Source organism: Osmia lignaria, chromosome 8 (assembly GCF_051020975.1).
Source record: "Osmia lignaria lignaria isolate PbOS001 chromosome 8, iyOsmLign1, whole genome shotgun sequence".
Lineage (NCBI taxonomy): Eukaryota > Metazoa > Arthropoda > Insecta > Hymenoptera > Megachilidae > Osmia > Osmia lignaria.
In genome coordinates, this window is record NC_135039.1 from 9,899,696 (window position 1) to 9,924,302 (window position 24,607).

The following is a 24,607-nucleotide window of genomic DNA, read 5'->3' on the forward strand; positions in this document are numbered from 1 at the left end:
AAACGTCATTTTGTAAGGGCTTGTACTTTAATCTCTTTTTATCAGTATTTAAATATGAAGGGTCGGTATTTAAATCCTTTGGTCAGTATCCTTCCATACTGACCATTCGCTATTTATGTACTAACCTAATCTAACCTAACTTAACCGCTTAGTATTTTTATACTGACCGTTTAGTATTTTTATACTGACCATTTTGGTAATAAAATACTGACCATTTAATTTGTTGCCCTTTGTAAGGTGAAACATGCATTTTGGTCTTTCGAAAAATTTTATGATAATTCTCTTATTTTGTAACTGTTGAGGTTATAAAAAAATAATATTTTACCCAATGAAAATATTCATAGTGATGTTCTACTATTTTTCTTTTTATCTATTATGTTTTCTTATCTGTATGTATATACGTTTCATTTCAAGCCTGCTATTTTTTTCAGATAACTGTCTATATACTTTTTAACTGTTAAGTTAAACATTACAAATATTTTTTTTCTTAGAAGTGGAAATACTGGGCTGGTAGTACATGTGAATATTTTACTGCTTATTATTTCTCTTCTTTTTCCAAAATATAATATTATTTCCGTATTTGATGATTAATACAACAATGAATTAAAACCTAGGACACGTGTCACTGATTGGATGGCTTAATTTTGATTATCGTATTCGCTCATAAATGTTTGATAGGGGCATTAATATTACGTAGAGTAGGTCTGAATCATAACAGCAACGTAAAACAGCTTTTGACGTCGGAATCTTCAAAACTGAATAATTTTAATTATGATCATGGGTAATCGATATGAAATAGGCGTTACAAGAGAGAGGAAATCAAATCGCTTCGATCGTAATTAGACTCGGTCTATTTACACTGTTTAAGTAACGATATAATTAGTTATTTTAATTATTAGGTGTACAATTCAATTATGTAATTTTTCTATTTTTTAATTGAAGATTTACTTTCAAAAAGTTGTGCTAACCTAACCTAACTTCAGTTTTTAAAGTAATTTTTATTGTTATTACATTCTGGCGCCATTTTTCGAGTACACAGAAGCGCGGGAAAATATTCAAATTTAAAATAGTAATTAAGAAGGCGTAATGTTATCGGTACCGAATTAATTTGTTACTGTTTCAAACTACGTATGTATATTATCACTTAGTATGTTCTAGTTTGGATTGATTTAATATTACATATCAGCAGAAAGAAAAAACTTGTTTGTAGGAAAAAAAATACCGTTATTATTACTCACGCAATCGTTTCATTATCATGTTCTGCTTATGTCACATTTACGTCACTGTCATGCAAAACAATTGCAAATTTAAGTGGATTTTTTGAAAAATTGATTACCACTTAACATTTTAGGAACCTTCTATTTCAGTTTGAAGCATAAATAATTAATGATACAGAAGCAAATTTAGTTAATTTGTAACATTACTTTCGTAGACAAGTTTTATTTTGTTCTTGACGAATTCGATACAAATGTTTTTAGAACAAATGATTTCAAGTGTAAAACCGTCTTTCAATCGTGATCTTTGATCTTATGTATTATTCAATTTGATTTAACAATATTATCATTAGTATGTGCGACAGCAGCACACATCATATATGTATTTTAACAGAAATGAAATGAATCTATTCTAACATTCTTGTTTTGTTATTTTCAAATATTTGCGAATAATGATGTTTAATTAATTATCTAAATTATCAAAGGATAAATATAATTTCTATTTTTATTTTTGTTATATTTCAATATTTAAAACAAATTTTCTTTCATTAAAGGTTCACATTTAATGTACTACTGATAATGAATATTCATGATCGAGTAGTCTGCACATGTATAAAGATAAGGTTATATTTATCTATTCAAGTCTCATAATCAGACTACTTGTAAGAAAGAATTAAAATATTAATATTACTTCTTTGACTAAGCTATAAATCTTATACAAGAAGCTTAACATTAACTAAACTATTCTAATAAGATAAAAAAGAACTTTTTTACTTCGAATATGTAATGAAATTAGTACTTCCATGTATATTAATACTAAATATAATGTTATAGAAAAAGAATCTTAATTTAAATTACATGATTATTTCATTTGTACATAATACACACTTTTACGCAGAGTTTTGAATCATATATTACAGTAAGCATTTCTATATCATTATTCTTCATTATACAGTTACAAATAAAATTCTATATTCATTATTTAATTTTAATGCACCAAGATATACTAATACAGTAACACATATTTTTAATATTAATTCAAATGAATCTAATACAAATAAAAATATTTATCACATCTATGATATTAAGACACTTCAAAAATTGTCAACACAATACTGAAAAGCTGTCATTCTGGTTATCATATATGTAACTATTTATCTTGATCAATGATCTTTTGCGCACTATACAGTAACTGCTAGTACTACTACCACCACTACTATCACTACCACCTGTTAGAATGTATTTGTATGCATACACTTACTTGAAGAATTCGGTCTTCGATCGAATTAAATTTGAATGATGAATCTGTTGTACTTTTTCCAGTAAAATCTTTTCTAGAACAAGATCCAAGGCAGGCAGTAAACCACGTGACAACACTTTACTCTTCTTTCAATTCTTTCTCTCAGTACGTTGAACTTGCGTAAAAAGCGTTGGACTCGCACTGGTTACACCGTGGTGAAGATCTGCGTATGTACAGTGTATGTATTGTGTGTAACAGAGTATGCGTATTAGACACGTCGGCATCGAACGAACAAAACGATCTCTTCCAATCCGATCGTGTTGCCGACTACCATATCGATTGTTAGCAGGACGTATCTTTTCCGGTTATATCGGATATCTCAGCTAATCTAAGTTGAAGAAAGAGGATGGAATAACGCGAAGAACGAAGAAACATTGTCGGATGAGCTCACCAACACCTAACCGGAAGATTATATTGTGCGCGGTTCATTTAAATTGTGTTAGCATTACTGAAATTGACTTTTTCATTTTATATTTGCTATGTACAATTATAAGCATTATTTCATATATATATATATCAGTTACCATAAATATTTTATACTTGTTTAAAATTAAGGTCAAACTTCGTTTTAGGGGACAAAAATTTTTGGTTAAGAAATATCAAATCTTATAGTTTTCGATCTGAAACATTCGAAAATGCAAGTTAAAAGTTTAGGAAATCACTTGTTTAAAAAATACGATTATGTGAAAAAAGGGTATTTATCGGACTTTGACAGGTTAGTACGACGCCATATTGTTTCTACGCATTTTCTGATTAGTTCGCTGAAATGACTGTAACTTCCGGTTACCTTATTTAAAAACATATAAATTTTGATCTAGCCTAACCAAGCCGAGATATGCGAACCAATCAGAAGATGGGTAGAAGCAATATGGCGTCGTACTAACCTGTCAAAGTACGCTAAATACACTTTTTTCACATAATCGTATTTTTTAAACAAGTGATTTCCTTAACTTTTAACTTGCATTTTCGAATGTTTTAGGTCGAAAACTATAAGATTTAATATTTTTTAACCAACAATTTTTGGTCCCCTAAGACGAAGTGGAGCCAAAATTAAAATTTCTGCTTGCTTAATATTCAATCACTAAATTCGTGCAATCGAAGCATCTATTTCTCCTGCTCTTTCTTTTAGTTCTTTCTTTATCAGGATTTAATGCTGAAAGAAACATATTTCATAATTCTTATTGTAACTATAATTAAAGATTATATTATAATACTACTTACTTATTAGATCTGAACCAATGTTAATTGATTCCGGTTTCATACTTTCACATTCATTTAAAACCATACTTTGAAAGGACAATACAGCTGCTCTTGCGAATAATTCTGATACTCCATCTCCTGTTCTTGCGGAAACCGCCCAGAATTCGGCATTTAATTTTCGCGCCATTTCTGCTGCTCGTTTTTCAATTATTTCGTATACTTGATTGGACTGGAAAAAATAATTGTGTCAAATGTCTGTGAAATGTAAACCGAATAAAGTAGATTTACCAATAAATCTCGTTTCGTGCCTATCAAAAATACATAATACGGTTCTGTATTGCATTGAGCAGCTTCATTGAACCATTGTTGACAGTGTCCCAAAGATACCAAGTTAGCCAAGTCAAACACGATCATAATCACTAAAAAATACAAGAATTTATTTACAAATATAAACGTTAATAACAGGATCGCCCCTGAGATTTCGGGGGTCCAAGGCGAGCTCCGAAAAAGGGCCCTTTCACATATATGACATAAAAAAAGTAACTCAAATAAAATTTATAAAATTAAAATTAAAGCTTGTATAACTAATTTAGATTAATATTTAAGTAAATATTACTCTTCTTGCATACTTAGACGCAAAATCGTCTTATGGGGGCCCTGGACCTTGCGAGGGCCCTAGGCGGCCGCCTAATCTACCTAGGCCCAGGGCCGGCATAATTGCAAAATGGTCTTTCGAAGAATCATTAATAATTGCAATTTTGGATTTAGAATAATTACAATATGGCCTTTCAAAGCATCATTAATAAGTGCAATTTTAGATTTAGAATAATTGCAATATGGCCTTTCAACAGGACCGGCCCTGGTTAATAATGATAACATTTCTTGTACCGTTTGCGCCTCTGTAATAAGATGCAGCTATGGATTTAAATCTTTCTTGACCAGCTGTGTCCCATCTAAAATAATAAGCAATTACTTACTTTAAAATTGTTATGGAGCATCAAATTAACGAAATATATTTTTAACTTACATTTGTAAGTGAAATGGTATACCAAGAATATCAAATCTTTCTACCTCGAAATCCACGCCAATCGTTGCTTTATAATTGTTATCAAATATTTTGTGACAAAATCTATGGTATAAACAGAATTCATATTTTCTTTGTCATCTATTCATAATAATTATATCCATCATTATTACCTATTTATTAAACATGATTTTCCAACGGAAACATCTCCAATTACAATTGCCTTGGAAATCTTTAATGTTAAACATTTCCTCATGCACGAACGTCTAACAACTGTATGAAAATTTCTTTCTTGGTATAATGTAATTTCTGAGGAAAATGGTGGTGGCCAGTTATTAATCTGAAAAAGAGAGATATTAATAAAAGTAAGTACTTTGTTACGTATTGTCCTTATTTATTTAAACATTTATATAGGTATTTTTGCCATTAGATAAATGTGGTAGTCTAACGATAAGAGGAGAATTTATCCTAATGTTTTTAATAAATTTATAAAAATATTTTTAAAAAATAATTTGAATACAAAATTTAGAATAATTTTATTTATTATTTCAGAAACTTTTTTTTTATTTCTTTATTTTGAACTATATACACATACATACATCATACCTGTCTCTCTTCACGCGCCACCTCTATCATTTTATAAACGGCCGAACGCGTTTCTAACATTATTTACAATTTCACTTAACGTTACCTTTCTCTGACAATTGTATAACTGCAAACTTACCATGCATCAAACTGTCTGTAATATCGGTAAAAATGCTTTTAAACTAAGGAAAAACACTGGTTGCTACGGCAGATGTACAGCACCTGCTCTATTCTAAATCAAATTTCTAATACATAAAATGTGATTCCTAAACGTATCATTTCTAACATGTAAAATTGATATTATATTCTATTATATTAATATTATATTTATGTAGATACAGCGATTCTGAATATGATTCATGTTGAAATGGAAAATAAATTGTATAATTTGAATTGATCTATTTTGTAGCAATAAATTTATACATCAACGATTCACGTAGTTCAACGAATCTCTACATGTCTCCTTCCGGTTAAAGTTTTCCTTCTTTTTAGCAAAATGGCTCCCAAAGCGAAGCCCACGGATAAAGCAGGTACATTTGAAAATTGTTGATGAAACTTGATTTTTCTTTGAAACACTTGAAGACATCGTATACATTTACAACAAATTATTGGCAGAAATATATTAATTAATAAAGTATAACTTGATCAAATAAACACGTGTCAAATATTGACCATGTGCTCCTTCGTTTATGTTGTGTCTATACTTGAAAAAAACGTTAATATTTGTACAATTATTTAATATTTATGCATTTTTTGAATGTTCGTTGTATATATTGAAACTGTAGATCTGTAAAACGTTGCTCGGTGGGAAGATTTTTCTTTATAATTTGTGTGTATTTTTCTAACCTAAAAATGCTTAGTGATTGAAGGATGACATCTTGTAATTTTAGCAGGCAAATCGTCTGAAAAGAAGGCAGAAAAGAAGACTGAGAAGAAACCAGCGACAGCTGCTTCGACGTCGAAAGTAACAAAACCAGCAGCAAAACCAGCTACTGCTGCAAAGAAAGCAGCACCAGCAAAATCAGCAAGCGCTACAAAGCCTGCAGCGAAACCAGCTGCAAAGGCTGCACCTAAAGTTGCTGCTAAACCAGTGGCTGCCAAACCTAAGAAACCTACTCAGCCTGCGAAGAAAACACCTAAGGGTGGAAAATCAGCTGCGCCGCTTCAGAAAGCTCTTAAAGCTCAGAAAAAGGTTAATACATATGGCATGTTATTTAAAATAATTAACTTCTGCAATGTAACTTGATTATTATAATTTATGTGCAGATATTGAAAGGTGTCCATGGATCCAGAGTAAGGAAAATAAGGACATCTGTCCACTTTCATCGTCCCAAGACTTTCAGGCCACAGAGGAATCCAAAATACCCACGAAAATGTGTCCCAAGCAGAAATCGGTGAGTATTAAAAAGTTCTGTAACCTTATACCCTTGTTTATGAATTTTAATTTCATAAAATTGTTTTCATTTTTTTTTAGTATGGATGCATTCAATATCATCAAATTTCCCCTAACCACCGAAGCTGCTATGAAAAAGATTGAAGACAACAATACTTTAGTTTTTATTGTACATACTCTTGCTAACAAATACCACATCAAATCATCGATCAAGAAGTTATATGACGTTGACGTGGCTAAAGTTAACACATTAATTGGACCTGATGGTAAGAAAAAGGCGTACGTACGATTAACTCGTGATTATGATGCACTTGATGTTGCCAATAAGATTGGTATAATATAAATGACTGGTATGAAGCGTCTCTATACGAATAAAAAATGTTGATACAAAAAACCATTTCATTCTTTATTATTTTTACACCATTTATATATATATATGTATATATAAAAAGATAACTGAGACAAAGTAATATGTTGAACATACATATAGTTTAGACTATTTACAAATTCTTGAACTATATACAATTATAATCCTAGTCTTCCTGGAGTTTTGCGATATGGAGCAGGCGTTCCGGGTTCTCGGATTCCTGGTGTCAATATTTCTTGCCTGCAAAAATAAATATCTTTATATATAAAGTGCCAAGCCGTCTGTCCGTGTTACTTTTCAATTCGAGAACTATTGGGGTTAGAGTAGAGCGGGCCCTGAGATTTTGGGGGTTCGAGGCGAGCTCCGAAAAAGGGCCCCTTCACATATATGACAAAAAAAATATATGACAAAATTTATAAAATTAATATTAAAGTTTGTATAACTAATTTAGATTTGCATTTACATCAATTAATATTCAAGTAAACATTACTCTTCTTACATTCTTATACGCAAAATCTTATGGGGGCCCTGGACCTTGGGGGACCCTAGGCGACCGCCTAGTCGGTCTAGGCCCAGGGTTGGCCCTGGGTTAGAGATACACTCTACACCAGGGATGAGCAATCTTTTTATACAACGGGCCAGCTACAAATTTAAAAATGTTCTGCGGGCCACATGTAAGAAACTTATGATAATACAAACACTGAATGATGAACTCAAATTATCTCTTTATAAACAAAATAAGCTTAACTTTTGGAAATGATAGCATCAATGCCTATCTATGATGTCGGCATCATTTCCAAAAATTAAGTTAACACGCCTAGGATACAATGAGGCTGCGGGACACTAGGAATTTTTAAAAGTCAAAATGTAAAATTTTTGAAGGGCCGCACGAGAAAGTGTGGCGAGCCGCGGGTTGCTCATCCTTGCTCTATACGTTGTTAGAAAGGTTTCACTAAGACTAGCTCAAAACCATTGCATTTGTGCGTCTAAGTGGTCGGAGTGAAAATTTAATGGGGTTTTCATTTCCTATAGAAAGTCTATGGGTCGCACATTTTAGCAGCACACGCATGCCCCCAACAGTGCGTAATATCTTTGAAAAAGTGCCGCGCTGGTAATACTATTCAACGCATGCGCATTGGTACTATTCAGCGCATGCGCGTCTAACAATAGCTTTTTCAGACTTTGACGATCTATCTATTTTAAAAATGCAAATTTTTCAGGGGACGAGCGGGTCGAACCTAGTTAGTAAATTAATTGAAAGGGGAGAAAATGTATCGACAAATAAGAACTTACTTTCTAATGGAAGCTTGTTCTCGTTCAAGCTGTTCTTGTGCTCGCGCTTTCATTTCTTCCTCGGCTTCCTTCATTTGTCCCTCCATTTCATGCAAATGTTGCATCGCCTGACGTCTTTTTGCACGTCCGCTTCTACCCGTTTCTTTTACACTAAAGAACATAGGACCTAATTCGGCTAGCCAGTGTCCATCAACGGCAGTGACACACTGCATGTACTCTTTGGCGGTCATTACGAGCTCGTGATACACCACGTAATCCGGCGTGAATCCCATACCAAACAGCGCCGAGGTTGGATGAAGATGACACGGCATTCCCGTACGGCAATTCACGTATTCACCGATTCCTTTTAAACGAGCCGCTTGATGGAAGTACGCGGAACAAATACATTTCCTTACAACGTCCCAGTCGGTGCCGCAGCTTACGACTTCCATTTTCTGTTGCTTCAAAATTTCTTCCAACTGCTGTCGGACTTCTCTTACTTTACGCATAGCCTTGGCGTGTATGAAGTGGTCGTTGCACCATGAACTGGAATAGCCATTAGCTTTCCATTGATTGTACACGTTCAAGTACGTTAGATGATCAGATTCTGGTACTTGAAATTTTTCTCTCGCCGAATCGGAATCTTCTTCCCGACCTTTTGGCCGATAGAATATCGAGGGCACCGATAACATAGAAACTATGATCAGTATATCCGCGGTGCAACCAAGCTGGGAAGCAACAATTAGCATTTGACATTGAGGGGGATCTAAAGGAAATTCTGCCATTTGTCGTCCCAAAGGTGTCAGGCGTCCTGTGTGATCTAATGCGCCTAAGATCCATAATTGATACAAAGAGTTCAGTATGTTATCTTGAGGCGGAGGATCCATGAAATGGAATGCTAACAAATCCTGAACGCCTAATGATTTTAGTAACAATACAGTGTTGGCTAAGTTGGTTCTCTGTATCTCTGGAACACCGGTTAACAGTAATTCATCGAGATACTGTCTTCGCGTATACAATCTGTAACAAGTGCCAGGACCGGTACGTCCTGCTCTTCCTGCTCTTTGATCAGCGTTCGCTCTAGATACCGGGTACACTTGTAAAGCGTCCATACCGATACGCGGATTGTATACCTTCAATTTACAGTAACCAGAGTCTACAACGAATACAATGCCATCCACGGTTAACGATGTTTCAGCTATATTTGTTGCCACCACGCATTTTCGTAGGCCTCCTTCGGAACGCTGAAAGATTTTCGCTTGCAAATCCGAGGGTAACTGCGAATAAATAGGCAAAATCGAAAGCGGTGGGGCTGATTCTATCTCTGCTAAACGCTCCTTCAGTGCCTCGCACGTAACCTCGATGTCCTCTTGACCGGGCATGAAGACCAACACGTCACCGGAACGTGGTTGCAAATGAATCTGCAAAACTTGCTTCACCGCGGCGTCCACGTAATCTTCGACTGAATTTTTCGCGTGTAACACCTCGACTGGAAAAGTACGGCCAGGAATTTGAAAGGTTGCGGCATTTCCAAAGAAGGTTGAAAATTTACTTGAATCCATCGTAGCGGACGTTACGATCAATTTCAAATCGTGTCTTCTAGCCACAACCTGTAAATAAATAATGTAAGCAGTTTGAACATTTCGGATAAGCAGCTACAGTGGGTCATAAAATTATTCCCTCATCGTTTAAAACAGAATACCTCATTTAAAATTGGCCCAAATGACTTAAGGCAGGGATGCCAATCTTTTCAGCAGGCGGGACAAATTTCAGAAATAATATTTCCTGCCGGGCCACGCACCCAATTTTTTTTGTTAGTTAAAGTAAGCAAGCGTGCTACAGCTTTGACCACAGCGTCGCTCATGATGTAATATTCTTTTGGTGATATCCCTGAGTTGCATTGAATTTGTTGCAGTGAAGTTGGCCACGCATTCACTAACGCATTTACACCGCGTCGGTGAGTGAATGCGTGGCCAACTTTACTGCGACAAGTTCAATGCAACTCGGTGTACAATAAAGTTAACATTTATGTTCATTTGACCTAGCTCCGCGGGCCGCATGCGGTTTAAGATTTCTTGGGAAGTTTATGTGAGCCTCTAATGAAAATTTAAAATATGTCTTTCGTAGATTCAAATAAGTTATGTGTATGTTGAAAACTTCATCGAGATCGGCCAATGCACTTAGAAGTTACAAGTAATTAAAATTTCCGGGAATCGCGACTTTTCTTCTAAGAACATAACTAGTCACGTTCTTAGATGAAAAGTCACGATTTTCAGAAATTTTAATTATTACTTGTAACTTCTAAGTACATTGGCCGATCTCGATGAAATTTTCAGTATACACATAAAATACTTAGATTTACAAATGTCATATTTTAAATTTTCATTACAGGCTCAAATAAAAAAGTTAAAAAATTGCCTTTTACTATCTTTTTCCTGATTTCGACAAATTGTAATTTTTTAAAACGACAAAAACACATTTAATAAATTAATTTGTATAGCTACTCGAGAAACCTCGCGTCATTTGGTCCAATTTTAAATGAGGTATCCTGTTTTAAACGGTGACCGAATAATTTTGTGGGCCACTGTATAAACTACAACTATAATTCAGGCGCTGGGAACAAAAACGGGCTGAACTTGGACTCCAAGGACGTAAAATGATTACATTCTTTATTTATAAGTTAATAGTTTTCGACCCGTAGAATCCAAAAATATAGGTCGTAGATTTAGGAAATTAGCGGTTCAGAAGTTATGGATATGTAAAGTTTCGCGGTTTTAGGGTATTTTATACGTTACGTTGACGCCATATTGCTTCGATCTATCATTTGATTGGCCCACGGCCATTTTGGCGGGATAAATCGAATATTTCATTTGAATTTGTTTTACACGTATTTTGTTTTAATAAAAACCAATGATTTCACTGTGCTCAGCATGGTAACTTGCGTGTTTTCAATATTTTCAAACATTTATGTCCTTGGAATCCAACTTTAACCTAAAAACGGACTAACCTACATTTTTTGCGAAATTGAGTTAATAAAAAGAAAAAATTAATTTTTTTAATTTAAAATCATATGACATAACAAAATCACATATTACATTGAAATTTTTTGTTGACATCTGTGTGCAACAGTGGACTAAACTTGTTTGATATCGTTTCTCGAGAATTAAGATTAGTTCGTTGTTGCTTGCAACGCCTCAATGATTCTTTACCTCTCTAAGTAATCCGAACAAAACATCGGTAGACAAAGACCTCTCGTGAGCTTCATCCATAATAATCACGCTATACCGATCCAAATCTCCCTCTCTTAAACTTTCTCTTAGTAAAATACCATCAGTCATATATTTGATAACAGTCTAAAAAAAGATACAAAATTATTTGCGAATAATCGTATTTGGGCTATTTTTCCGAAAACCTGTCAAATCCGATTTGGCTGAAATTTTGCAAATAGCTTCATTTTGCATTAAAATAATGTTTGCGAGAAGAATTTTTGTCGATTCGAAAAAAATTTTTTTATTATTTTAATATTATTTCCTACATTACCGACGTGCCTCAAAATAGGTTTGACCTATTAGGTTATATCAGGTTTGACAAGTTTTCGGGAGCTTCGCCTAAATTTGAAAAGATTAATCTTGAAAGGGTGTAATACGTACATCTTTTGAAGTACAGTCTTCGAAACGAATAGCATAACCAACTTTCTCTCCCAAAGTAGTAGCCATTTCGTCGGAAACTCTTTTAGCCACAGACATAGCTGCTACTCGTCGAGGTTGCGTGCAACCAATTATTCCATAACGACTGTAACCATCTTCGTGAAGATATTGCGTTAATTGCGTAGTCTTTCCGCTTCCAGTTTCACCGACAATAACTACAACACTGTTCTCTCTTATAACATTCAATAATTCTTGACGTACAGCAAATACAGGAAGACTCCTCCTCTGATGCTGAATGGATCTGTATTTAGCTTCTCCGGTAACCTCGTCGCCTTTTATGTGACGAGCATATTTCTGACCCGCTTTGAAATCAGTTTCCTGACCTGGTTCTTCTCTGTCGTCCTTGTGCCTGTCCCGTACACCCATAATATTACCGATATGCGTGCCAGCTAATTCCCAATGTTTCTTCTGCGCTCTTTTTCGTTCCTTTTGCTCGCGATACGCTCGCACCAATGCCGATCCCTTTCTTGCTACAAGAGCCATGTCAGAAGTTGGATCACGCACAGGTACAACGGGTTCTGGTTGCTTGGTGAATACGATTCGACCTGAACATTTTTAAACGAATTAATGTACCTCGAAATCTTAAGAAATCGAACCACGAGGGTGATCCCAAAAGTAAGGTCTCCAATTTTTTTAGAAGTAGAAAGATACGTTTATTTTCAACAATTGATACATTATTTTAAAGCTTGAACATTCCTCTATTTTTCTACATAGTCGCCATTTCGGTTGATGCATTTTTGTAGCCACTGTGGCAATTTTTGTACGCCCATGTCATACTAGCTTCCTGCCATGTCGTCGAGGAAGCATTGAAGCGCCTTCCAGCCAAATGTTCTTTCAGCTTGGGAAATATTACCACTTCAGCGACGATGACGAGATGAAAGATGAGCTCCAATGCTTCCTCAACAATATGGCAGCAAGTTGGTATATGGGCATACAAAAATTGCCACAGCGCCCACAAAAATGCATCGACCGAAATGGCGACTATGTAGAAAAATAGAGGAATGTTCAAGATTTAAAATAATGTATTAGTTACTGAAAATAAACGTATCTTTCTACTTCCAAAAAAACAGGAGATCTTACTTTTGGGATCACCCTCGTAAATACAGTATGAAATATTTTACCATCCAAAAATGGGGGAACAACATTGTGAACCAAAAGATGGACTCTAGTTTCTCCTTCGTCATCCGGATCGTCGTCGTGGTCTAAAGAGCTCACAACACCGGACGTTAACATCCTGTTACGTTCCCATAATTCATTGTCTTTATTTATTTGTCGTTGCTGTGCCGATAAACGTTTCTGCCTTTTCGCTTCGAGTTCCATTTCCTTCTTACGGGTGTATTCTTCGGATACATCAGCGAAGGCATGATTTTCTCCATCGTCTAAGGCGTACCATTCTCTGTCTAACCTGAAAACGAGTGTTTATTTCATAATTAGTAAGAAAAACATGATTGTTTGAAGTACTGAAATTACACTGTAATACACGCCTTTGTTGTTCTTCTTCCCATAATTCTTTTTCTTCTCCGTCTATACGAGGAGTAGCGCCGCTAGCTTTTCGATCTTTAATCCAGGAATTATATTTATAAGAAGGTGTGAATTCGCTTCTGATGCTATCTCTACCGTCTCTACTGCTATACAGATTTGGCGTCGGATGGTCCCAACTTGATTTTCTAGGTTCTTCATCTTCATCGTCATCCCAATTGCTTTTAGACGTTGGATCCTATATAAATTTAATTAAGTTAATTCATAAACAATAACAGGTACGTATCAGTTACACAAAACTTCCTATATTTACCCTCGTTTTAAATACAGGAGTTTGCGGTTCATCTTTGAATCTCAAAGGCGTTTGTCTATTACTGTCTCTGCTTCTACTCCTTTCTCTATCTCTATTTCTATCTCGGTCTCTGTCTTTATGACCGTGCCTATAATTTTTCTCCTGCGCACTTAATCTTTGATGCTTTAAACGCGATTCCAATCTTTTCTGCGCTTCATAATTTACTCCACCAGTATGCGTTGGAGTTTCTTCAGCATAAGAACGGTATTTTCTTTCTTTGCTTTCTGACTTTGGTGAACCTGACTCGGATTTAAACGATTTAGATTCTTGAGCATTTTCTTGCCTTTTTCGTTTAGCTAGTTTGTCCAGCCCTAAAACGGACGCTTGAGGCTTTTTAAATGTATGATCGGAGGGTTTCTTTCGAATAACCAACCCTCCTGTTTGATTTTTATCCGTTCCTTCTAACCTATACAAGGCTGAGTCGTTTGACGTATCCATTTTGACACTGAAAACAATATCAGTTATTGAAAATTTAATCAACTCACAATATCTATTTGGTTCTGCAAGAGAATATCCTTACTGGATAACGAGTTTACAGTTGAAGTCACATTAAAATTTTCTTCAAAACATTAATCACTGACTTGACTATAATTATCACTGCATCAATAACTACAGATCCAATCGAGAACGAACGCCATCTAAGTACTCTGAAGCTTGTGGTCGCGTTACACCACCGACGAAAGAAGAGTAGTAGTCTCTCGTCGGTGGTTACACGTTAATTTTAAATCAATTGTTACATTAAATTGCAACTGAAAAATAAGTCAAAATCAGCACGAGACCGAAAAAATTATTAAAATAATTGTTTTACAAACTTACATTTTAAAAAGACCGCCATAAAACAACGATTTTTTAAGTTCGACCCTAGCGCCATCTATACGAAACTGGCGAAAACTACTCAACAGCTTAAGAACCGGTTTTTTCGAAACAGTGTGGCGTCGCTGAGCGCTTCCGCTTCCGGCGGTCAAGTTTTAAGTTATTATTTTTATTCAGTTGTTCTGATTTTCATTTGTTCTGATTTGCTTTTGTTCTGATTTTCACTTGTCTTCTTCATCCTCCTGCATTGAACGCGTCGTTTGAACGAAGTCGTGAGATTTTTGATCGCGTCCCTTGTGCTGAATCTCCGCAAGACGTGCATCGACTTTAAATAGTGTGTCTAGTTTACGCGTGAACGTTTAAGTGTTAATTCCAATTTAGTGATTCGTTTAATTTGTATATAAGCTTATTTAGTAGTGTATCGCGTTTGGACGTCGTCGCCGTTTTGACTTATGTTGTTTCGTTGTTCTATATTATACGTGTTGTGAAAACCTTAAGGTTTATTTTAATTCCTTGACTGTACCGAGAACTCTGTGAAATTGCCGTGTATGAGTTATATGCGCGTGATGAAGTGAAGGTAAAAGCAGCACGCCTTTACCGACAGTGGGAATCATACCGACCACCAAACCTGCATTACCATCATCCCACAACGTGTGGTGGCCGTCATCGAGGTCGATAAGGAAGAGAATGTTCCCTGCTGTTTCTGGCCCAGCTACCGACCATATAACAGATGTGAGTTTAATATTGGATACATATTTAGAAAATATAGCCTAAATATTCATGTAATATAAAAGAAATATTTAAAAGATATTCGGATAATGTGAAATTAATATTTATGAGATATGTGTTGAATATTCAGACAATATATAATATATTAAATAAATATTAAAAATTGAGAAAGATTTTAAAAAAGGATTAAAATAAATTTTATATGGTATTTTATAGAATACCATATTCTATAAAATTTTATAGACTCTATGAAAACACTCGGGAATTTTTATTATTTTGGTAGGATTTGATGATCTCGTGACTTACCGATTACAATACAAGCTGTTTCCTCAATGATCCATGACCGTTTTTGTCAAAACATTATATTTTTCAGACTTATATACACACGGTTTTACATGATTAATAGATACATGATTTTTAAATGGATTATAGTTTATTACACGAATAAATTATAATAAACACAATAGAAGAGAATTAGAAATTAATTTCTTTTTTGTAAAATAAAATTACTTTTTTGTAATGAAGTGTAATAGCATTCTTAAAAAATGTTTTTAATGAGAGGATACAAATATATCTTGTTATAAAATATCCGTATTATGCATAAATCAGAAACATAAGGAAATACATTAATTGCAAGCCTTAATTCTAGATTGAGCTGTTGCCAAAAATAACGAAGTGCATTGTTTTATTTCAAGTTCCGTTGCATCTGTTTTCCTCTTCCTTGTTGCTACTATGGAAGCAGAGAAAAAAATAAATTATATACTGTATTTACATATATACAGGGTGTCCCGTAACTCCTGTAACTCCCGGAAATGGGGGGTTGCTGGGGTGATTCTGAACAACATTTTCCTTTACCAAAATGTAGTTTCAAGCTTCGTTTTTGAGTTATTAACGAAAAACACTGGCCAATCAGAGCGCGCCTTTAGCTCGGGCCGAACCACGAGAGCGTTGGCTTTCAGCCGCGCTCGGTCGTGGTCGTGAACAAATGCATTGGCACAAACGCATTTATTATTTATGAATAACGAATAATTCCACATTGTTCTTAATTTAAGACGATATAACATTTATCGCACGCTTCCCTTGATTCCCGCGCTGTGCCAATGCGTTTGTTCACGACCACGACCGAGCGCGGCTGAAAGCCAACGCTCTCGTGGTTCGGCCCGAGCTAAGGGCGCGCTCTGATTGGCCAGTGTTTTTCGTTAATAACTCAAAAACGAAGCTTCAAATTACATTTTGGTAAAGAAAAATGTGGCTGAACTTTAACTCAGGGGCCCAAAAATTATGGCCCTTTTTTTCTATCTTCTTGAAGTATTTAACGAGTAGAATCTAAAAATCCTAGTTTTAAGGCGCGGAATCCATCGGTTCAGAAGTTATACGTGTGTAAAACTGAACGTTTTTAGCATATTTTACATGTTACTTCGACGCCATATTGACTTGTAACCTGGTGTCGTCCAATGAGTGGAGTCGCCGTCGGTAAAACAGAATTATGTACTTAAGTGGCGGCCTGAACCCGGTATACCTAAGGTTAGTTTTTTTTTTTTTATAAACAATATCCCCTCGGATTTGATAGGAACTGATGGTACTCACACCCAATGAATAGAGTCCAACTGGTGGTCGGCAAAGGATTGGATGCGGGGAATAACCTGTCAAATACGCTAAAAACGCTCACCTTTACACACGTATAACTTCTGAACCGATGGATTCCGCGCCTTAAAACTAGGATTTTTAGATTCTACTCGTTAAATACCTCAAGAAGATAAAAAAAAGGCCATAATTTTTGGGCCCCTGAGGTAAAGTTTACCCAAACATTTATTTTACATGCGGAAAAATATATTCTGTTGCCAATATTAAATAAATGTATACTTTATATTTGTGAAAAAATATTTATTTCTTTATCTAGAATAAATATTACATGTATATTTAAATATAAAAACGAGATTGAATCTCTTTTTAATATTGGATGAAAAAATTATTAAAATAATTGTTTTACAAACTTACATTTTAAAAAGACCGACATAAAACAACGATTTTTTAAGTTCGATCCTAGCGCTAGCTATACGAAAATGGCGAAAACTACTCAACAGCTTACGAACCGGTGTTTCCGAAACAGTGTGGCGTCGCTGAGCGCCTCCGCTTCCGGCGGTCAAGTTTTAAATTATTATTTTTATTCAGTTGTTCTGAATTTCATTTGTTCTGATTTTCACTTGTCTTCTTCATCCTCCTGCATTGAACGCGTCGTTTGAACGAAGTCGTGAGTTTTTTGATCGCGTCCCTTGTGCTGAATCTTCGCAAGACGTGCATTCACTTTAAATAGTGTGTCTAGTTTACGCGTGAACGTTTGAGTGTTAATTCCAATTTAGTGATTCGTTTAATTTATATAGTGCACCGATGACAAGATGTCCCATGAGACAAATGCAAATGCATGCCTCTCATGGGACATCTTATCATCGGTGCACAGTATATAAGCTTATTTAGTAGTGTATCGCGTTTGGACGTCGTCGCCGTTTTGACTTATGTTGTTTCGTTGTTGTTTTATATTATACGTGTTGTGAAAACCTTAAGGTTTATTTTAATTTCTTGACTGTACCGAAAACTCTGTGAAATTGCCGTGTATGAGTTATATGCGAGTGATGAAGTGAAGGTAAAAGCAGCACGCCTTGACCGACAGTGGGAATCATACCGACCACCAAACCTGCATTACCATCATCCCACAACGTGTGGTGGCCGTCATCGAGGTCGATAAGGAAGAGAATGTTCCCTGCTGTTTCTGGTCCAGCTTCCGACCATATAACGGGTTAGCTTCAAATCAGAGTTAAGTAATTTCAATAATTTTTACATTGGACTTCCTCGTGGTGGACGTAATTGAAAAAAATAGGAAAAAAATTGGGTTAAACTTGGATTCCAGAGACAAATATAAGTTCAAAAATTATGGGTATGTAAAGTTGTGTAATGTTTTGCGTTTTTAGGGTATTTTACGCTACTTTGACGCCATATTGCTTTCACCTATCATTGGATTGGCCCGCATAGATTCTGATGAGCAATCAGGGTGTATGTACCAAAACTGAGAACCTATGTATGTACCCTGAGTTGGGGTAAACTTTACCTCAGGGGTCCAAAAATTATGGCCTTTTTTTTTACCGTCTTGAAGTATTTTACGTGTAGAATCTAAAAATCCTAGTTTTAAGGCGCGGAATTCATTGGTTCAGAAGTTATACGCGTGTAAAAGTGAGCGTTTTTAGCGTATTCACAGGTTATTTCGATGCCATATTGACTTCTATCTGCAATGTGATTGGTCCGTAGAAATGAGTATTAAAAATGGCCGCGACTTCCGCTTACCTTATTCAATTCAAACGGTTAAAAGGTATACTGTCTTCTGATGGCATCCATCATTGATTCCATCAAATCAATTTGATTTCGACGGCAGAACTTACGCCACAGGTACTCGCAAAGACGGTGAGCAAAATCTTCGTCATGAAAACGGGCTCTTCCCCGCATCCAATCCTTTGCAGGCCGCCAATTGGACTCTATTTCTTGGGTGTGAGTACCGTCAGTTCCTATCAAATTCGAGGGGATATTATTTATAAAAAAAAACTAACCTTAGGTATACCGGGTGTGCTGTACTCCTGTGCTAACCCTAACCCTAACCCTAGAAATAGTACAACATTCCAATTATAATAGAAATAGAATGAAAGCCAAGTTTAGACTAATTTACTTACAAATTCCACGCTATGACTTACTGACGTGTGAATAAAGCTTTCTTCAGCAAGTCCTATGTAGCTTCTGAAGCAGTCGGTGTGAATTTCACTACCGGCGATAACATTTTGTTTAATTATGGGAATTAAAGTTGCCGCTTCACGATTTTCCACAAGCATCATTCGGCAATCTTTAGTATATGTATCCACCATGCCTAAGACCCAATGGCCCTCAACTCTCCGGCCACGGTTATATTTTCTCTTACCAAATTTTGTTTCGTCAATCTTTGAAATAACATAAAAATTTCAGTAATCAAACGGAATAAGAAATCATACAAAAAAAAAGGAGACCCCGATTCCGTAACTCCACCTAATTTCGGTTTTCCATTTTGAATACTGGAGAAATGGTCCACTACCATTTCCCGGCAGTATTGAAACCATGCCGCAATTGTTGCAGACGATAACAAAGTGGAGTTGTTTTCAATATCATATAATTCGTGTATTGTATACTCGTACGAAAAATCTCGTGAAAAGCAATAAATCAATCTTAAAAAAATAAGTAACATTAGAAACAGTTTGAAGAATGTATTAATTAATCGTCGAAATTACAAAAATCAGTTGAGTGTTACCTTATTGCTTTGTCTAACGGCAGGTGAATATCTTCAAAAAAGGAATCTATGGTCGCTGTAAATTGTTTGCATTTGTCGCGACCAACGACACATCGAAAGCGACCAATTCTGTGGTCTGATGCAAACAATTTCATCGCCTTCCGATGAACACGGCACATTTTAGTTACCCGCAATAATTTATTTTCGCGAGCCCACGCAACAGCCGCTTCTGTCGACTGAGGCAAATTGTAAAAATTCCATTTAATAGTTTGCATGATAAAGAAAAACTTTAGGAAAAGATAAGAATTGCAAGGTACAGGCGGAGAAACAATGCAAGCTACAGGTAGTAAAACAAAACACGTGAAAAATGTAACAAAAGACATTTTATTAAAATGTGACAAAAGACATTTCATTCAAAAGTTCGTCTAAACTGCCGCCACTCATGTAATTCTGTTTTACCGACGGCGACTCCACTCATTGGACGCGATTGGACGGCAACAGGCTACAAGTCAATATGGCGTTGAAATAACCCGTGAAATACGCTCACTTTTACACACGCATAACTTCTGAACCGATGGATTCCGCGCCTTAAAACTAGGATTTTTAGATTCTACACGTAAAATACTTCAAGAAGGTAAAAAAAAAAGGCCATAATTTTTGGGCCCCTGAGTTAAAGTTCAGCCCTGAGTTGCATTGAACTTGTTGCAGTGAAGTTGGCTACAAATTCACTAACACATTCACGCCGCGTCGGTGAGCCGATGGGCGAGGTGCCGACGACGCGGCGTGAATGTGTAGCCAACTTCACTGCGGTAACTTCGATGGGACTAATTGTCAGTGTATCCTGAGTTGCATTGAACTTGTCGCAGTGAAGTTGGCTACAAATTCACTAACACATTCATGCCGCGTCGGTGAGTCGATCTCGCCCACCGGCTCATCGACACGGCGTGAATGTGTTAGTGAATTTGTAGCCAACTTCACTGCGACAAGTTCAATGCAACTCAGTGTACATAAGTAGCGGCCTAAACTCGGTATACCTAAGGTTAGTTTTTTTTGTTATAAACAACATCCCCTCGGATTTGATAGGAACTGATGGTACTCACACCCAACTAATAGAGTTCAACTGGCGGCCGGCAAAGGTTTGTATGGGGGGAAGAGTCAATTTGGCGTCTAATTAACCTGTCAAATACGGTAAAAACGCTCACATTTACACATGCATAACTTCTGAACCGATGGATTCCGCGCCGCGTCTGTGAAAATAGCACCTCATTTTCAAAAACAAAACTTTTAGCAACAGTTCTATTTGCACCCGCAATAGTTCCACAGTTCCTGTTAGATTTCAGAAATAGTTCCGGTGAAATACTTAAAAAAATAGTATTTTGAAAATATGAGGTGCCAACTTCGCGTGGCAAAATGGTCACAGACGCTTCCGCGCCTTAAAACTTGGATTTTTAGATTCTACTCGTTAAATATTTTTAAGAAGATAAAAAAAAGGCCATAATTTTTGGGCTCTCGAAGTAAAGTTCAACCGAAAATTGAGCAAACGAAACTAAATGAAGAAAGTAGATGAAACATGTTTGAAAATATCTAAAACACGCAAGTTACCACGCTGAGCACAGTGAAATAATTGGTTTTTATTAAAACAAAATATGTATGAAACATTTGATTTATCTCGCCAAAATGGCCGCTGAATGCTAATCTATGCGGGCCAATCAAATGATAGATGGAAACAACATGGCGTCAAACTAACGATGTGAACATGGCGCCCAACTAAATTAAAAAAATAAATAAATAATATATTTCGTTTGTGCCTCGTTTGTACCTGTTTGTGCTGTTTGACTTTTCGTTTGTACCTCAAAGGGTTAAAAAATTCACAAGGGTCAGAAAATGGTCAGCGCCCAACTTTAAGATATTTTAAGTTCATTAACGGTGTTCGAAAGAGAATCGTTTGTGCACGTTTGTGCAACCTTTAAAATCGTTTATACCTCAAAGGGGGTGGAAATACCGAATATTAAAAATTCGCATAAAGGGTAACTTTCTCATTTTTAAATAGATTCGAATTCTATAAACGGCAGATGCTTCCTTATCGTTTGTGCACGTTTGTACCTCGAAGGAACCGGAAGTACAGGCATTTCAAATTGCGTTTAAAGGGTTGATCCGCTATTTTTTGAGATATCGAAATACGGCCGCCGGCATTAGAAAGAGAATTGTTTATATCCAAATGTGTATGTATGCTTCATAACAATAATAACAATAAACAAAAAATGTAATCGTATAAGTGAAAATATTAATAATACTTTTATAGTAGGACCGCATTTATTTATCGACACAGAATGTTTATTGTGGGTCGAACTTGCAAACAGACTTGGTTACTCAGACTGGTCAGGTATGATAACTCTCTCTGAGATACTACAGGACATACATTTACAGTAAAACCTGGATAAATGCAACCGAGATTGGGACCCAGTGTTTGCATTTATCCAAGCGAGGTGTCGATTCTGGGCATTTAATGTTTCATTTATCCAAGCGAGGTGTCGATTCTGAGTCCGTACACTGAGTCCCATCGAAGTTGTCGCAGTGAAGTTGGCTACACATTCACTAACGCATTCACGCCGCGTCGATGAGCCGATGGGCGAGGTGCCGACGACGCGGTGTGAATGGGTTAGTGAATGTGTAGCCAACTTCACTGCGACAACTTCGATGGGACTCAGAGTACACATCTTTTGTATTCAGCCGACATGTCAATTCTGAGTCCGTACAGTGAGTTGCATTGAACTTGTCGCAGTGAAGTTGGCAACCAATTCACTAACACATTCACGCTGCGTCGGTGAGACGATGGGCGAGATCGACTCACCGACGCGGCGTGAATGTGTTAGTGAATTTGTAGCCAACTTCACTGCGACAAGTTCAATGCAACTCAGGGTACACATCATTTATATTCAGTCGTGGTGTCAATTCTATGTTGTTTATTCTATTATTATTGTTTATAAATATAATTCCAACTATATCGTGTTTGGTGTCATTTTAATCAGAAAAATCTCACAAATGCGTTAGTAAAAGTTTTATTAAGAAAAAGTTAAAAATAAAAAAGTTTTATCGTTCAATTAGTATTAGTCACACCGATATGTGGAAAACTTATTTCATATATAAAATGAATGGTTAAAGCTTAAATTGTGAAAAATATATTTAGAAATATTGATATGAATGTTAACACGTCTTTTGGCTTGGAGAATTCGACGAAGAATGAATAGTTATAAAAGTTATTCTAATTTGTTTAAAATGACAATTGAACAATAAATGTAGTTATAAAAAAAGGTGGCGATGAGAATAATCTTCAATCTTCCTTATCGACAACGGCCGGGCCGCCACAGATATTACGGTCGGATCATATTACACCGTTTCCTCGTCGAGCGGCTCGGTTCGCCTAGGCCCTAGGGCCCTAGGGGGATCGCTCCAAGTGGAGGGGATAGCGTTGCACTTATCCAAGCATTCTTTCGTTCCATTTATCCAGGTTTTACTGTTCACGAAAATATATATACATTAGTTGCGGCTATTGAATATGTCTGGCACTTCATAACTATTTTCATCTTTCAATACTATTTTTAACAACTTCAAACATACTACTACAATTCAAACACAATTCATTCAATCCAAATGTGGGACAAGCCCCCATATTTTTGATCATCTTGAACAAGTTGGAATTTCACATTAACATTACGAACTTGAATGTTAATTTCACCACAAGTACTTTTCCTGAACCAATTCCAGTAAGATTATAGATAACTTCTGTATTTACTTTCACACTAGGAATTATAGCTTTATACTTCATTAAATTTAGTTGAGAACCAGTGTCAATGAGGAAATTAGCAAAACCTTCACTAAAACAACTATGGACCAATTTAACTACTGGAGACTGTTTTGTGCCTTTCACTTTGGCTTGACTATAGAATTGTTGGGTTTGGAGCAAGCAATCCAAGGTTAGCCCCACACTGCTCCCTGACGTGGAACACCCTTGGAGTTTAAATTACGAGAAGATTCTTCCTGAGATTGATGTAAGTTCTCATTTTGTTTCTTAAGACAACGTGCTTCTACATGCCCAGTTTTCCTACTATAATGACACCTATTCCACTCATAATTTAAGGGACCTCGTCGCGTTCCTCGAATTTGTGGACAATGATTTTGGATATGTCCGACTTTGTTGCAACGATAACATCGTCGATCAGCAGAATCAGTCTCGATTAACGTATAAACTATGCCATTTATACTATAATTTGTCTGGTCTGGACAAGCTATGTCACTAGGCTCCACCATACACCTGTGTTTAATAAATGTGCCAAACAAATTTTAATTTACGAGAATGTTTCTCAAAGTGGGAAATGTCTTGGGAAATGTCCCATTTGTTATATCGAAAACATCACTACAGACTTTTACACCTCTATAAGAACTTAAATAAAACGACTTGGAATAGAATTACCCAGGTGTGCGAGAAATTGAGGCTGGGCTCTTAATGCTTCCCACGCACGCATCGCATGGTCTACAATACACTCCCTGGTCCTTACAATCCCATGAAATCGACACATTCGCCACATTTGAGACCATACGTTCTCAATGATATTCAAATCTGGCGATTTCGCTAGCCATTGTAGAACGTGAATTTCAGGATTGTCTTGCAAACCATACGATTGCAGAGGTGTGCACTCCACTATTGTCCTGTACCAGCCTAATTACCGGCATGGTATTAACACACCCTCCATGCGCGGCGAAATTTCTACCAGCTCTCCAGGACCATGTGGAGTTACCCACCCCCAAAGCCGCACGTGATGCGCCCACTCTCCCTACGTTGAGAAATATATTTTTCGTCAAACCTAGAGGCCC

At 36.2% G+C, this 24,607-nt stretch overlaps 4 protein-coding genes across 7 annotated transcripts in view; 2 read left to right on the plus strand and 2 right to left on the minus strand.

The window, feature by feature from the left end:
* Positions 1–2,630: 2,630 nt before the first annotated feature.
* On the minus strand, positions 2,631–5,554 carry LOC117608995 (RAS oncogene family member RabX5). Of its 2 annotated transcripts, none has more exons than XM_034334814.2 (7): positions 5,463–5,554; positions 4,912–5,078; positions 4,742–4,843; positions 4,603–4,667; positions 4,003–4,133; positions 3,736–3,943; positions 2,631–3,667 (listed from the first exon to the last, which is right to left on the minus strand). In XM_034334814.2, exons 1-7 carry the CDS (start codon positions 5,463–5,465, stop codon positions 3,582–3,584), a joined length of 762 nt encoding a protein of 253 aa, XP_034190705.1. In that variant the 5' UTR covers positions 5,466–5,554; the 3' UTR covers positions 2,631–3,581. The 2 variants fall into 2 exon arrangements, with proteins under 2 accessions (XP_034190705.1, XP_034190704.1); XM_034334813.2 differs by having other exon boundaries at positions 5,345–5,544.
* A 186-nt stretch (positions 5,555–5,740) lies between these two features.
* On the plus strand, positions 5,741–7,113 carry RpL23A (ribosomal protein L23A). 2 transcript variants are annotated; one of them, XM_034334369.2, is made up of 4 exons: positions 5,741–5,853; positions 6,214–6,515; positions 6,590–6,717; positions 6,798–7,113. In XM_034334369.2, exons 1-4 carry the CDS (start codon positions 5,820–5,822, stop codon positions 7,057–7,059), a joined length of 726 nt encoding a protein of 241 aa, XP_034190260.2. In that variant the 5' UTR covers positions 5,741–5,819; the 3' UTR covers positions 7,060–7,113. The 2 variants fall into 2 exon arrangements, with proteins under 2 accessions (XP_034190260.2, XP_034190261.2); XM_034334370.2 differs by having other exon boundaries at positions 5,777–5,853; positions 6,217–6,515.
* l(1)G0007 (ATP-dependent RNA helicase l(1)G0007) lies at positions 6,851–14,565 on the minus strand. The gene is made up of 8 exons (XM_034334368.2): positions 14,414–14,565; positions 13,855–14,338; positions 13,547–13,779; positions 13,184–13,467; positions 12,006–12,607; positions 11,565–11,708; positions 8,377–9,965; positions 6,851–7,323 (listed from the first exon to the last, which is right to left on the minus strand). The coding sequence occupies exons 2-8, from the start codon at positions 14,329–14,331 to the stop codon at positions 7,242–7,244; spliced, it is 3,411 nt and encodes a 1,136-aa protein (XP_034190259.1). The 5' UTR covers positions 14,332–14,338; positions 14,414–14,565; the 3' UTR covers positions 6,851–7,241.
* Positions 14,566–14,727: 162 nt separating this feature from the next.
* Positions 14,728–24,607, plus strand: part of LOC117608864 (uncharacterized) — a 57,971-nt gene continuing 48,091 nt past the window's right edge. The window contains exon 1 of one of the 2 annotated variants that reach the window (XM_034334572.2): positions 14,728–15,438. Coding sequence is in view for 1 of the 2 variants with exons in the window: in XM_034334573.2 (XP_034190464.1) it covers positions 15,394–15,438 (45 nt within the window). In the remaining variant the exon portion in view is untranslated. The remainder of the gene's footprint in view (positions 15,439–24,607) is intronic. The other variant, XM_034334573.2, reaches the window with a different exon arrangement.

Bases quoted from the DNA above. Each gene is read 5' to 3' on its own strand.
- RpL23A (XM_034334369.2), top strand. From the start codon at position 5,820: ATGGCTCCCAAAGCGAAGCCCACGGATAAAGCAG. The intron at 5,854-6,213 runs GTACATTTGAAA...TTGTAATTTTAG, and splicing joins GAAGCCCACGGATAAAGCAG to CAGGCAAATCGTCTGAAAAG. The intron at 6,516-6,589 runs GTTAATACATAT...ATTTATGTGCAG, and splicing joins CTCTTAAAGCTCAGAAAAAG to ATATTGAAAGGTGTCCATGG.
- LOC117608995 (XM_034334813.2), bottom strand. From the start codon at position 5,404: ATGTTAGAAACGCGTTCGGCCGTTTATAAAATGATAGAGGTGGCGCGT. The intron at 4,844-4,911 runs GTAATAATGATG...TTTATACCATAG, and splicing joins AAATCATGTTTAATAAATAG to ATTTTGTCACAAAATATTTG. The intron at 3,668-3,735 runs GTAAGTAGTATT...TGTTTCTTTCAG, and splicing joins CATTGGTTCAGATCTAATAA to CATTAAATCCTGATAAAGAA.